Source organism: Pundamilia nyererei, unplaced genomic scaffold, assembly GCF_000239375.1.
Source record: "Pundamilia nyererei isolate P.nyererei 1_Seehausen unplaced genomic scaffold, PunNye1.0 scaffold00013, whole genome shotgun sequence".
NCBI lineage: Eukaryota > Metazoa > Chordata > Actinopteri > Cichliformes > Cichlidae > Pundamilia > Pundamilia nyererei.
In genome coordinates, this window is record NW_005187414.1 from 5,961,107 (window position 1) to 5,974,590 (window position 13,484).

At 41.4% G+C, this 13,484-nt stretch overlaps 1 protein-coding gene across 1 annotated transcript; it reads right to left on the bottom strand.

The window, feature by feature from the left end:
• Positions 1-6,508: 6,508 nt before the first annotated feature.
• LOC102210773 (phospholipase B1, membrane-associated) lies at positions 6,509-9,583 on the bottom strand. The gene is made up of 8 exons (XM_005725077.1): positions 9,575-9,583; positions 9,302-9,367; positions 9,097-9,188; positions 8,928-9,009; positions 7,616-7,717; positions 7,311-7,406; positions 7,104-7,175; positions 6,509-6,634 (listed from the first exon to the last, which is right to left on the bottom strand). Exons 1-8 carry the CDS (start codon positions 9,581-9,583, stop codon positions 6,509-6,511), a joined length of 645 nt encoding a protein of 214 aa, XP_005725134.1.
• Between the last annotated feature and the right edge of the window lie 3,901 nt (positions 9,584-13,484).

Below are 13,484 nucleotides of genomic sequence, written 5' to 3' on the forward strand. Positions count from 1 at the left end.
TGTGCGCGTGTGTGTGCGTGTGCGCTTTTCTTTCCTCACTCGCTGTGTTACTACAAGCCTCTGGTTGTTTTAGTAACGAGAATAATTGTGCCAAAGGCGCAGGTGAATTCATTGCAATTAAAGATGCGCTTGTCGCTGTCCTCGGTGCGGAACCCCGGCAGTCACAATACTTAATGCAGATTTCCTTCAACCAACCGTCTGTGTCTTCATATCGCTCAACTTCATCAAGGTTTAGCTGTCTGTTCTTTTTCTTACCGCAGCTAGACAGGATTGTCAAAAGGAACAGTCCTCTCCCGATCATGTTTGGAAACGAGGCGAAGTAGCTCTCCAGGAATAATAAAAAATAGCGAAGCTTTTATCAGAAGGTTAGGTTTCTTCCCTGTAAATCAAAGTCGGTGAATTAGGGACGCATTCTGAACAAAACTTAGCCGCCTTTCGGTATTTCTGGAGAGCTAGATTTTCTGCAGCATCGGTGACCCGACAGCCTCCGTCCTCTCCGGTCTCTCCACCAAGACCTCGCCGCAACAGCACCCTTTTTATAGCGTGAGCTGGAGAGAGGAAATGACATCATCCTGGGACAAATAATTGCTGTTGTACCTGATCGTACCTCGCTGGTTGTCAGGGCGTGTGCCAGTTCAGAGTGCCTCAGGTATAAAAGTGAGCATCTCTATCCCCGTGCGCTGTTTGAGCATCGATCATATTTTTTATCCTTTGTATGGTTTAACTGGGAGCATATGTATTTTTAAATTAATTTTTGATTGTGTAGACTTTAGCTTTGATTCAAGAAGTTTATGTTATACATTTGATTTTGAAAAAAGCAACAACCGCACAGGACAAAGACACACAACAATGAAAACAGGACAAGCAGGATAAAGGGGGGTAGACAGATGGCGGGATTTTGAATAAGTAAGAAGGAATATGAAGGGTGATGATCATCATCCTGATACATATGTTTATCCGCACAATTACCACCCACAAAAATATGGATGTATATGTGAACACATACCTATAGCTATATGTATATAAATATATACACCAAGCACTGACATGTGAAGTAAATATTACTGATTATCACTTCATCATGGCAGCTGTCAGAGAGTAAGTGAACATTTTGTTCTAAAAGTTGATTTCTTAGAAGCAGGAAAAATGTGCAAGTGTAATTATCTGAGGAGTTTGACAAGCTGTTGTGGGATGTTCCTGGTCTGCTGTGGTCAGTATCTATCAAAAGTGGTCCAAGGAAGGAACAGTGGTGAGTCAGTGACAGGATTGTGGACGGCCAAGACTCATTAATGCTCATGGGGAACAAAGGTAAGCCCGTGTGGCCAACAGATGAGCTACTGCAGCTCAAACTACCTAAACAGTTAATGTTGGTTCTGATGGTGTCAGAACACACAGTGCATCACAGTTTGTTGCGTATGGAGCTGCATAGCTGCAGACCAGGCAGGATGCCCATACTGCCCCCTGTTCACCAAGGAAAGCACCAACAGTGGACAGATGAATATCAGAACTGGACCATGGAGCAAAAGAAGTCAATCTGATGGTCCGATGAATCACACTATCTTTTACATCACGTGGGTGGCCGGATGCGTGTACCTCACAGGGGAACACCTGGCACAGGATCCACTGTGGGGGAAAAGCAGGCTTGTGCAGGCAGTGCGATGCTTTGGGCAATGTTCTGCTGGGAAACCTTGGGTTCTGCCCTCCATGTAGCTATTACTTTGATACGTACCACCTACCTAAGCATTGTTGCAGACCATCCTTCCTTGGAAACAGTATTCACTGATAGCTGTGGCCTCTTTCAGTAGGATCATACTCCCTGCCACAAAGCAGAAATGGTTCAGGAATGGTTAGAGGAGCACAACAGCAAGTTTGAAGTGTGGACTTCAAATTCCCCAGATTTAAATCCAGTTAAGCTTCTGTGGGATGTGAACCCCAGAATTGAAGGGGGAAGTCTGCTTTTCCTTCACATCTTGTTTAAAGACTATTTGATCTTGGAGCTGGCGCCAGTCCCCCTCGATCCTGTACTGGATAAGCAGTCAAGAGAATGGATGTATTGTAAATAAATGATAGTGTCTCTGTCAACATCACTGAGTCATTCCCCATAGGACAAAGAGGGATTATCAAGCTGTATTTACTGATTGTGCCGCTTGACTGCCTAAATGTGTTGCCTGGTGATATTTTATTAAAAATTATTGCTGCCATTGTCCAGATTTGCTCATGTGAGCATGTGACCCAAATCAAACTGAGCTATGTTGCAAGGTCTGTTCATATTTAGGAACAATGCAGTATTTATCTTTCTAGATTAATATTTTATAATTACAGCATACAGTTTATTGTGCCTGTTGATACAGATAAAACAGACAACCTCTTTCTCTGAGCCAAATACACAGCCTTCTTCACACATCTATTGAATGAAGCACTCTTTTGGTAACGCCCACAATAATTTTCACCTATTTAGACAAAATTTATCACAGTGTAACACATTTAATCATCATGCACAATGCTAACTACAGAACGCAGGTGTTAAATACAACTGCAGCTGTCATTAGATACAAATACTCAGAATTGAGTATGTTTTGCTTCTGTTGTTATGAAACTGATATCAGGTTAGTCCAAAGTGCAGAGCAAGAAACACTGAGTTGAAGGTTGATACCAACTGTGGATGAAGAGGTAAAAGATCTTTGTCTTCCTCTTCTTTTAGCAGCTCCCTGCTCTGCATATGCCCAAACCATCTCATCCCTGCCTCTTTATCTTTGTGTCTAAACCACTCGACCTGAGCTGTTCCTCTGATGTACTTGTTTACAATCCTGTCCATTCAGGTCACCTCGAATGAAAAACACCTGTCTTTCTGTCAGTGCTACTGTCTCCCAACCACGCATCACAGCAGGTCTCACCACCAGCTAGTAAACCTTCCTTTTCACTCTTGCTGCTATCCTTCTGTCACAAATCACCCCTGATACTAGTCTCCAGCAAGTTCCCCTTCCTGTGCACTAATCTTCACCTCTTGTGCACTGTCTGTTGCTTTGGATGGTCGACCCCAGCTATTTGAACTCATTTACCTTTACTTCTTCTACTCCTCTACTCCCAGACTCTCTTTCACCTACTTCCTGCTCTCGCTACAGATCACTTATTCCACAGAATCTCCTGGCAGACCACGTCTGTCAGTCTGTTTTTCACCAAAGAAAACAAAAAGGAGCTCAAATGCAATCCCTGATGCAATCCCACCCGCACCTTTAACCCATCTATCCACGCCATCACTGTCACACTGTCCTCATACATGTCCTGCACCACCCTGACATACTTCTTTTCCACTCCTGACTTCCTCATCTCTTTCTCTAGATCTACCAACAGACAGTGCAACTAATTCTGACCTTCTCTATTCTTCTTCATCAACATTCTTAAAGCAAACATAACATCTGTAGGGCTCTTTCTCAGCACTAAGCCATACTGCTGGTCATCAGTATACTTCATCTCCAAACCTCATTTCTCCCACAGTCTAAAGACATGCATCATGTTAGGTTGTGAGCATGGATTGCTATCTCTCACAATTAGCCGTCCAACAGATTATCAACCCTGCCTCTTTCCCTGTGACAGCTGGGATAACCTCCAACAACCTCTGCAGAAAACGGATGGAAGGTACTTTTATGGGGTCCTAGGCTAAAACTTTTCCAAGTCACCAAATCTCTGTTTGTTTTATTGCCCCTCCCAACCTACATCAGCCACACTGAAAGTCCCCACAATTACTTATGACTGCAATTTGTTTTCATCTGTTCTTCTGTCATCTCCTTCTTGTTTCTGCTCCTTTAATGGCTTGCCACAGTGGAGCAATGTGCGTTGACCAATCTGTATGCAATTATCCTGATCTGCATAAATATTTGCCAAAATATATTTTATACCAATGCCCTTCCTAATGGATGATTATAATTAGAACACAGAGAAGCCTGTAAATAAGGTCCCAAATAGCACCCCAATTAATTTAAGTAATTAGACCAAATCTGCCACCCGTGTAACCAATAACAACACTGAAATGGGTAGTGATGATTTATCTAATTACAATAACTAATTTTTTACTTTAAATTTCCTTTTTGCCACATTTTACTGATAACAAATTAATTAAAAACATGACATGAGAGAAATGTATTTTTTTATTTCAGTAAACCCATCAGGCTTTTACTAAGAGTAAAATAAAAATATCCCTATTAATAGTCACAAATAGTTCCATCTGTTGTGCCACCCGCCTAAATGCACACAACTCTCTCACCTTGGAAAAGCTCGTTGATGGATCCCGCTGCTGTATGAAAGCTTCAGGTGTGGAAAAAACTCAGAGAAAACATCTTCAGGGCTGGATTTTTTACAGACGTTTCAGCGTGCGAAAGATACGATGGAGCAAATAGAGTTGGGGGTTGTTTGTGATGTTGTAGGTGGTGGGTGTGTGATCTGTGTCTGATTCACCTCCTGACCAGCGGTCTTGTCACATCAGAAGTGTCAGAATTGGCAACCCTGCACCAAGTGAAGCTTTATTATTGTTTTGTTCTCCCTTTGAATTTTAATAAGACCTTTTCCCTGAGCCTCCTGAGATCTGACATTAAATGATGATACATTAAAACTGCAGAAACAGTACCAGCATTTTGTCTCCATTTATAAGGAGCAGACATGCACACTGGAAAATTCTAAAACTTCTGGATGTGCATGTCATCATGAGGTCATTTTCATCTTGTTACTGGCATGTTCATTAAAAAACAAACAGAGCAGAGGTTTCTAAAGTGGGAGGGGGCGTTTGGACTGTTTGCAGTTTCACATTGTGCTGCTGCACCATTCACCGACATCCCAAAGATCTCATTATGCATTCAGAGAAACAATAAAGGCCAATCTGCATCAGAGCTAGACCAGAGGATCCATATTTGTCCCGCGTAAAGTGCCGACGGCTTTGTTTAAACATGAAGACGGTTTCCTTTGAATACAATAAAAGGGTTATAATGAAATCTGAAAGCTACAAGCACTAACTGAAATTCGTCAAAGAGAAGCATCCAAGAAGCAACAAAGTAAACTGGCACAAAGCAAATAAATTTGAAAGAGTTTGGGAAAAAATACATGTTAGGTGATTACAAATAATTACCTTTCTAAACTCAAGGGTTATGCGTTTTATTATAAGAAAACGTTAGAAAAGGGAGGCTTTCCCCATGCAAATATGATTGTTCCTACATATATGACACATGATATACTTATACAACCCAGCTGCACCACACTGAGTACATGTCATATGGTTTTCCTTTCCATTCTGGAGGTAAATTGCTATTTCTGAGCACATTAAAGTAACCTGAGATTGCCTTAATATAGTTTCCACCTGCCTTTGTAATCACACTGATTCAATGGAGTCGGTGAATTCTGTATTGTAGGCTCTGTTTAACCAGAGAGTACAATACAGCCATCTGCACTGGATGATTACACCTCAGCTACTGACGCCAACCGCTGACATTTTGCGGGTAAAAGATAATGACTCCACTGCTCAGCACCCAGCAGCATGAGCAACACTTAGTGTTTTTTTGTTGTCGTTTTTTTTTTTTGTTCAGTGCAATGACTGATGGTTTGCTTTCCCTCTTTTAGTGAAGAATAATAATAATAATATTTCAGGCACCGGAGGATGGAGCAGTGAAAGTGGGCCAGCAGCTGCCTGGAGATCTGAGGAGCAGACCTGTGACTAAATCTTCCCCTGTTTGAGAAGTCAGAGCTGTCTGGGGAAATCTACAGCAGATGATATGAATGACAAATTTTCATGTTTAAATCATTTTTTTTTCACTGAGCTGATCGAGGCACATTGCCAGGGTCCCTCTGCGTGAGTAAGCGTGCAGAAACAAACAAGCAAACAAAAGTTTTGTTTTTTAAAAAGGTAAATCTGAGTCTGAAAACTTTTTTTAAAAAAAGGCCCAGAAGTTATTAAAGAGGCAAAGTCGTTAATATTTTATGTATGAATGTATAAAAGTCACACGAACCAAAAGTAGGTCGTCATGCTTTGTTAATTACAACATTTGCAATTTGTACAAAGCAAACTTTTTATTAAAAATACATATATGCTCTAAGTCTGCTCCCCAAATGGGGGAGAAACAGAAACATCCCACTACCAGGCATGCGGTCTAACTGGTATATCGTCTTTAGCGTAGGAAAAGTTATTTAAATCTCAATTAAAAACTGTAAAAGGGTCTATTAGAAAGTCACATTTCTCAGTTCAGTTCACTTTGAAGAACAGTTCACAACACCAGTCATCTCCAGGCACTTTATTTAGTAAAAATCTGGCAATATTATAGAGACAACCCCCAACCATCTGAAGCTCCCCTATCCTCATCTCGTCCATCTCCAACATCCTCTGAGATTCAGATATTTCGGCTGCATGATTGCAATGATTGTTTGTTGTCAAATCTGTCAGTTTGCAGTCATTTCCTCCATGCTGGTGAATGGCTAAAAAACTCCTTTCGCCCTCTGTGTGTTTTGCGTCGGGAAAAGGAATTAAAAGCTACATAACTCCAAACTGTGCCAGGAGGAGCAGCAGGAAGATGACTGCTGGTGATGGAGCGTCAGTCTGGAGGGTAGGTTGGTCTGACTTGGCTGCGATCGGTCGAGTGAAGATATATGGGTGTTCCTACGTATATGATATGTAATATAATAACTGTAAAAATCAGATATTGAATTAAGATTTATCACAACACAAATAATGCAGTACTGCAGAGCGTTTTGAGAAGCGTGACGCACCGTAGCCTCTTTCCCAGTCTTTCAAACAGCTCTGAGTTGCTGGTGAACTAAAATTCATTTTTATTTCACCAAGCACTCATTTATTTTAATGCAGTGTCATTTATATGCACAGCAGCATGACAAAGCAGTAACAGAGTGTTTTGAGAAGCATCTAAAGCACAGGAGTCATAACAAATGGAGAAAAAAAAGGTTCCACAGCGCTAAACTTCCTTGAATCAACAGACTTTTAAACAAACATTTTAAAACATTTTAAAACACTTTCTGAAACCTAATTTCACTGGAGGAACGTTTAGTTAATATTCAATTCTTTAGACCAATCAGGCCAAACACAGTTGTCAAATATGGAAAGCTAATCTTACCATAGGCGGACAGATGAGAGTGATGGGGTCAGAGAAGCTGCTCACAATCGTCTTTTCTCCCTCGGGCTGAAACTGTGAGAGAAGCAGACATGTGTATTTGAACAATTACACAGTTCACATTCATGTGAATCCTACACAATAAACCCTGAATGACTCATTGACCTTTAGCCTCTTGTGCCTTTAAATCAAATACAACTTATTGTTCACCATGTTGTTCCACAGTCCCTTGGCCAGCTCCTCATGTCCCTTTATGGTAAAGTGGAAGCAGTCGTGAGTGAAGAAAGTCATATCGATCTTCCCGTTCTGCTCAGAGAGACACAAAATACACTGCGGTATAGTTTTAGTGATGGACAGCATTGTTGGTGAAACAAGACTCGTGAGTTTCTCAGCCAAAACGCTACAGCTGTCACACTGGGGATCACTGATGAGTCAGTCATCGCCGCGTGATGCTTCGCACCGATTGGTCTGAAAGCAGACACTTATGTCACACTGATAGGCGTGAGATGGATTACCGGGAGGCGGGGCGGGTCCGCGTTCTTCAAAAAGGGCTGGAGAACAACGGCGAAGTCGTCCCTGAAGAAGCGGTCGCTGTACAGCAGCTTCTCGAGTCTTTTCTGCAGATGAAAGCAGCGTGAGAATCAATTTGTCTCCCATTCTCCTCGCTTGTGCTGTTACAATAACAGCAAACACACAAATTACAGTGAGAGCTGCGAACATGAAATCAGCATATAATGTTTTGAGTGCAATGTACCCTGTTTGCACATTAAAGTGAGTTATCATTTGGGACAATGACAAGGCAAATTATTATGGAAGATACAGTCAAAATGCATTTTAATGGGCATTTCTTTAAGCTTTGTTTCCTTCCAAAATAGTTCTTCTTTCAGGCTGGTAGAAAACAAATGTTTAAAATACATTTCTCTGCACTCTGTAAATTAGATATTTATACAAATTAGTGCATGTTTAACAAGGCAATTTTGGTATTCTATGGCAAACGGGCTCTATAGTGCCAGGCAGTGAGCACAGAGGACATCTGTTTGAAGATGAAGTCTGTTTATGATTGTTTGGTCACTGCCATCCACACCATCCTCTTCCTCTTTGCACAAAGGAGGAGATACCAGTCCTGTAACTGCCTGTCTCCTGGAATCTCCTCCGTGCTCGTGAGACTCTGCTGGGAGACACAGGAAAATGCCTGTGCAACCTCTGCAGGGTTCAGGTATCACCTTATGTACCAGTAGTTACACTGACCCTAGTCAAATGCTAAACTAGTGAAAACACAGGAAGAAAAGATGAGGAGTGACCTCTACTTGTAAAACCATTGCTGTTTTGGGAGTTGTGTCTCTTTGTTGTCCCTCTAGAGCACCTTTCGTTAATTTCATTAACACTAAAGCAGCTGAAACTGTTTAACAACCCTCTCTGTTACTTAACTGACTGGATCAATATGTCAGCAGTTTAGCTGATGCTATACTCTGATTAAAACATTTTTAAGCAGTGCATGTATATTTATGGCAGTTTTTCCTCATATTCTGACCTAGAAATCTCATCTCCGATAGCTCTTACATACAACAGAGTGTGCAGTTCAAGATTCTGCAGGTGTTTTACAGACGAGCTTGTTTGTGCAGCCTAACATTCAGAGTCTGCTGTACAGAACGAACAAGTTGTTCCTAAAAAACATGGGAATTTTTTTATGATGCATAGAGGGATCAAAAAAAGAGTCAATATTCCTTCTAACATGGCAACCAAATGAAATAAGAATTTATCTCCTGTACCATCTTTCCTTATATACAGTAATACATAATCTTATAACATGAAAGAAGTAACGTGCACCTGGAATTCCAGATTGACCTCCACCAGCTCCCGCAGTTCAGGAGATCTGGCTACTGGCTCTATCAGGCACGAGCAGAAAGACCTAAATCAAAGTCAAAAAGTAAAAAGTTCAAGAAGTGTCAATCAAGCCAGAGTTGAACTTGTTCTGAGAGAGAAAGAGAGTGATCACCGCTGGAGCAAACACCCTGGGGTGGGCTTCTGCACCTCCCTCAAAGTCTGCATGGGGAGGATCTGAACCACGTTCACAATCATACGGGGAACCTGAAGCACAGCATGAAGACCTGCACTGTGGTGATTCAGCACAGCACTGACCCTCAGTCTCAGCAGACAGTAAACCCAGGGCTAAGCCTGATTTCGTTTATCTTCGACTTTACCTCATTCATAAGCATTTCCAACGAGACGGTCATATAGTGGATGAAGTTATCTACTGAAAAAAGAGCCTGGAAGTAGAGGAGATTCATCAGAGGTAATAGAAGAGGCAATATTCCATATATAGAGAGATTTTCTATTGAATTAAAGATAAGAGACCAAGACAGACTTTATCTTTGCAGTAATCACAGATGTCATTCATGCCCATGAGAATAGTCAAAAGCTTCCAGTCCTCTTCAAAGTTGAGACCCTAAAGGAAGAGACGACAGTCCCGTTACCTCTCCCATCCCTGTGCTGTATCATTACTGAGAAAACAAGGCCTCGCTTTACCTCGTAACCTCTCAGTGTGTCTATCAAATGTCTCGTCTGACCGGGGAGATTGCTACAAAATAAAGAATAACATGTTTCCTAAAGTGAATTAGGTCACAGCTCAGTTATTTTTGTAGAAGAATATAATTTGTTAGATTAAGCAACACAAAAGTAAGCGAAGGTCTTACAAGGTGTTGTGTCCAGTTACGGCCAAGTTGAAGCCCGTTTCACTGATATGAGCCTGCATCCCATGAACTGTCTTTCCAGGAGAAGCTCCAAGCAGACTGGGGTTAAACAGCTTGATGATATCTAAAAATGACAGCGTCAAACAGGTAAAGAAAATGAGCTGGACTTTTCTCGTTGTGAGTTTCATGGAACGATACAGTTAAGAAACAGCTCGGACACAGCAGTGACAGCTTACTTGCCAAAGTAATGACATCTTGATATGTCCCATAGCCTCCAATGCTGCAAGCAGAAAGGAAAGCAATACCAGCAGCAGAACTGTTAATGTCAGTTTAACCTTGTTTCTTACAGACTGACACTCTCATGGGGGAATACAGTTTCTAACATGTTCCTGATATGAGATCAGTCTGCTTCACATCATCCTGATTGTTATTTGTGCGAGATTTGTGACAGGCACCTCCATGACACGTGACGAAACTCAATGGGAATGCCGAGGACAGTAGTGGCGTTGGCGCCGATAGCCGTCTGGAAAAGAAGGGGCACGGCATAGAGAGATCAGGAGCCAAGGAACAGAAGAAAAGCAGTTTTATGAGTAAGTGTTTGTGTGGGTGGTTTGTCACTCTAATTTAAACGGATCCTATTATGCCTTTCCAAATTCTCTGCCGTATACGTGCAACGCTGCCGAAATAAGGCTCGGGATGAGAACTATTATAAACTGTGAGTCATGCAACGATACACAAAGAGTCCAAGAATAAAAACATAGAGGAGATGATAACAGGTCCCCATTAACCAGCTGCAATTTGGGCATCTTCTCTTAGATTATGAAGATGTGCCGTTCTCATAAAAGCACAAAAAGAGATAATAACTAAGCTGACTGCTCTTCCGTTGGTGCAACATTTGGTTAGTAATGCAGTTTAAAGTTTATTTCAATCTCATTTGCACTCAGTCTTTATCCATCACTGTAAGCGTTTTAGCTCTTCTCACGATTGCAGCTGCCTTCTGCTCAGCAGGACTAAGAGAGTATGCAAAATGAATGAATCAACGGTCAGAGCGAGTCTATTTTTGGTCGACGTTACACTGTATCATCGGCACAGCAGAGGAAGCAGCAAACAACATATAACACCTACTGTCAGAGAATCCCCCAAGGCGGCGATGACTTTGATATCTGCGGCCTTCACAAATTCAACTAGACAAAAGGGTGGAAGGAGGGGTGGATAGAGGGAAGGTAGAGAGGGAAAGAAAGAGAAAAAGAGCGTTAGTTCAAACTCTTGAACAACACAAGATTTGAGGTCAGCAGGTGACACCTGGACAGACCTGAGGAGGGGACAGAGGGAGAAGGACTCATGTCTGAGCACTGGAACACAGGATGCTTGAAGCTCACTGGCCGGGTTTTCTCTGGAAACTCCTAAATAAGTAAAAAGAGAGAAGCCTCGCTGTCACATCGAGACCAGTTATGTTTCCTTATGAGTCCTTATTTCCTTGTAATGACAAAAGTTTGTCTTCAGGGACTGACAATTGTTTTCTTCTTCTTTTTTGAGCGTCTTCCTACATCGGAATAAACTGCTATAAATGTTTTAAACAGTTGCGTAAGTTTAATACTGTATATGTTGATGCATTTGTGGAGAAAAAAGGAAGCTCATGTGCAAAAATCTTCAAAAAATCTTATTGCATTAGAACGTTTTAGATACATTATATTGCCATAAGTATTTGCTCATCCACGTTCATGCGCATGTGAACTTGCATGACATCCCATTCCTAATCCTTAGGGTTTAATATGACGTCAGCCCACACTTTGACGCTATGACAGCTTCAGCTCTCGTGGGAATGCTTTCCACAAGGTTTAGGAGTGTTTATGGTAAATTTTGAGCATTCTTTTAGAAGTGCATTTGTAAGGTCAGACAAGAAGACCCGACTCACAGTCTCCACTCCAATTCATCCCAAAGGTGTTCTATTAGGTTGAGGTTAGGACTCTGTGCAGGCCAGTCAAGTTCTTTCACACCAAACTCGCTCATCCATGTCTTTATGGACCTTGTTTTGTGCACTGATGAGCAGTTATGTTGGAATAGGAAGGGGTCAAACCCAAACTGTTCCCACAAAGTTGGAATGTGGAAGCATTAAGAGTTCCTTCCACTGGTGCTAAGGGGCCAAGTGCAACTTCTGAAAGACAACCCCACACCATAATCCCCCTCTACCAAACTTTACACTTGACACAATCCAGTCATACAAGGACTCCTGGCAACCGCCAAACCCAGATTGATTTTTTGGGAGCATTGGTATTGTGGTACTTTAATACATTTTACAGCATAGCAAGTCTGAAAAACAAACAAACAGGATAATAGCAACTAAATAACTGACAGTAAGATCAGGCAAAGCTTAAATTATATTATGATGTGATCACTGTTTTTGTCCTTGTCACATGATCTGTAAATAGTGTCTCTGTATGTTTTTACTAACTTGTGTGTAACACCAACCTGCCAGAGGGTCTGCAGATGGAAATTAGCCCAAGGCTATAATCTGGCATATTTACATTTGTTAAAATGTTCATTAATATGTATTGTCCCTCTTTCTAAATAAAATAAATATAAAAATATTTAATCCAGCAGAGCACAGTGTTTGTGCATTAAGATTCTGTTGTAGATTACAGTAGGCAAACCTGAACATAACTTTCACTGCTACAGTGGAAACCTCATCTTCAGTACCTTGTCGGACTGCGTTTTTATTGATCGATCATTGTTTCACTGTCTTTGATGCGTTAGCTGCGCTTGCTGTGCACAAGTTCAGGATGCCTGCTGGGCCATGTGGTTAGTCTGGTGTGACACGATGCTAACCTACTTTTAAGAGAAAGGTTAACAATTGCTATATATTGTTTTTTGTCATTTTAATAAGCCTGTCAACGAAGGCTTTTTGCTGTTTAAATGACGACCAAAATTTAAACTTTGTGTCTAACAACAACAAAATAAACCCTCAGTGATAAACATAGGTGAAACAGTACCTTATTGAGGGCCTCCTTGCTGTAGTGCCGAATCCCCTCTTCATACTCCAACCACCAGTCATTTCCTTTAAAGGGATCATTAACTGAAACTTTTCAAACCAATTTATAAAGAGATAAAGCTCATCTTTAATCAGCTAAATAAGCCCTAGTTCAAAGTTTTTGTCTTGACTTTGCCCTTTGTGTACATCTATAAAAACAGATGGTTGATATAAACCCAAACAATCCATTAAAAAAATAAATAATAAAAGGGAGAGCCCCGTTTCAGAGGCTGTTGTTACAATAAATATAGGCACACAGCCTCACGTGGGAGGTGCCCTCCTGCTTGTTCTAGCACTTACCTTTGACAGAGCAGGACGCGAGCACACACGTTGCCACAGCGATCCAAAGCCACCCCATAGTATCGCGTATGGACCAGTCAATGGGTCACCCCTACACACTGCACAATGCGACCCTCAGTTTTCACAGCATTGTCACTTTGTCTCAACCTCAATGGCTGAGCGACAACCAACAGGTCCAATGAGAAGCGGCCGCTCTCGCTGCTGATCAATGTCAGCAACATTGCAGTGTTATGTCAGACATTTAAAGCCAAGCAGGGCACGAGCCACTTATCCGAACTACAAATGATCATCGATCCAAGCATTTCGGCAATCAAACATTCAGAACATCTTTGAAATATCCATATATCATTTATTAAATTTATAAAC

Excerpts from the sequence above, each read along its gene's own strand:
- LOC102210773 (XM_005725077.1), bottom strand. Across the intron at positions 7,407-7,615 it reads CGGACCCGCCCCGCCTCCCG|AACGGGAAGATCGATATGAC; the intron begins GTAATCCATCTC and ends CTCTCTGAGCAG. Across the intron at positions 6,635-7,103 it reads CTCTCATCTGTCCGCCTATG|GAACACCCATATATCTTCAC; the intron begins GTAAGATTAGCT and ends TCATATACGTAG.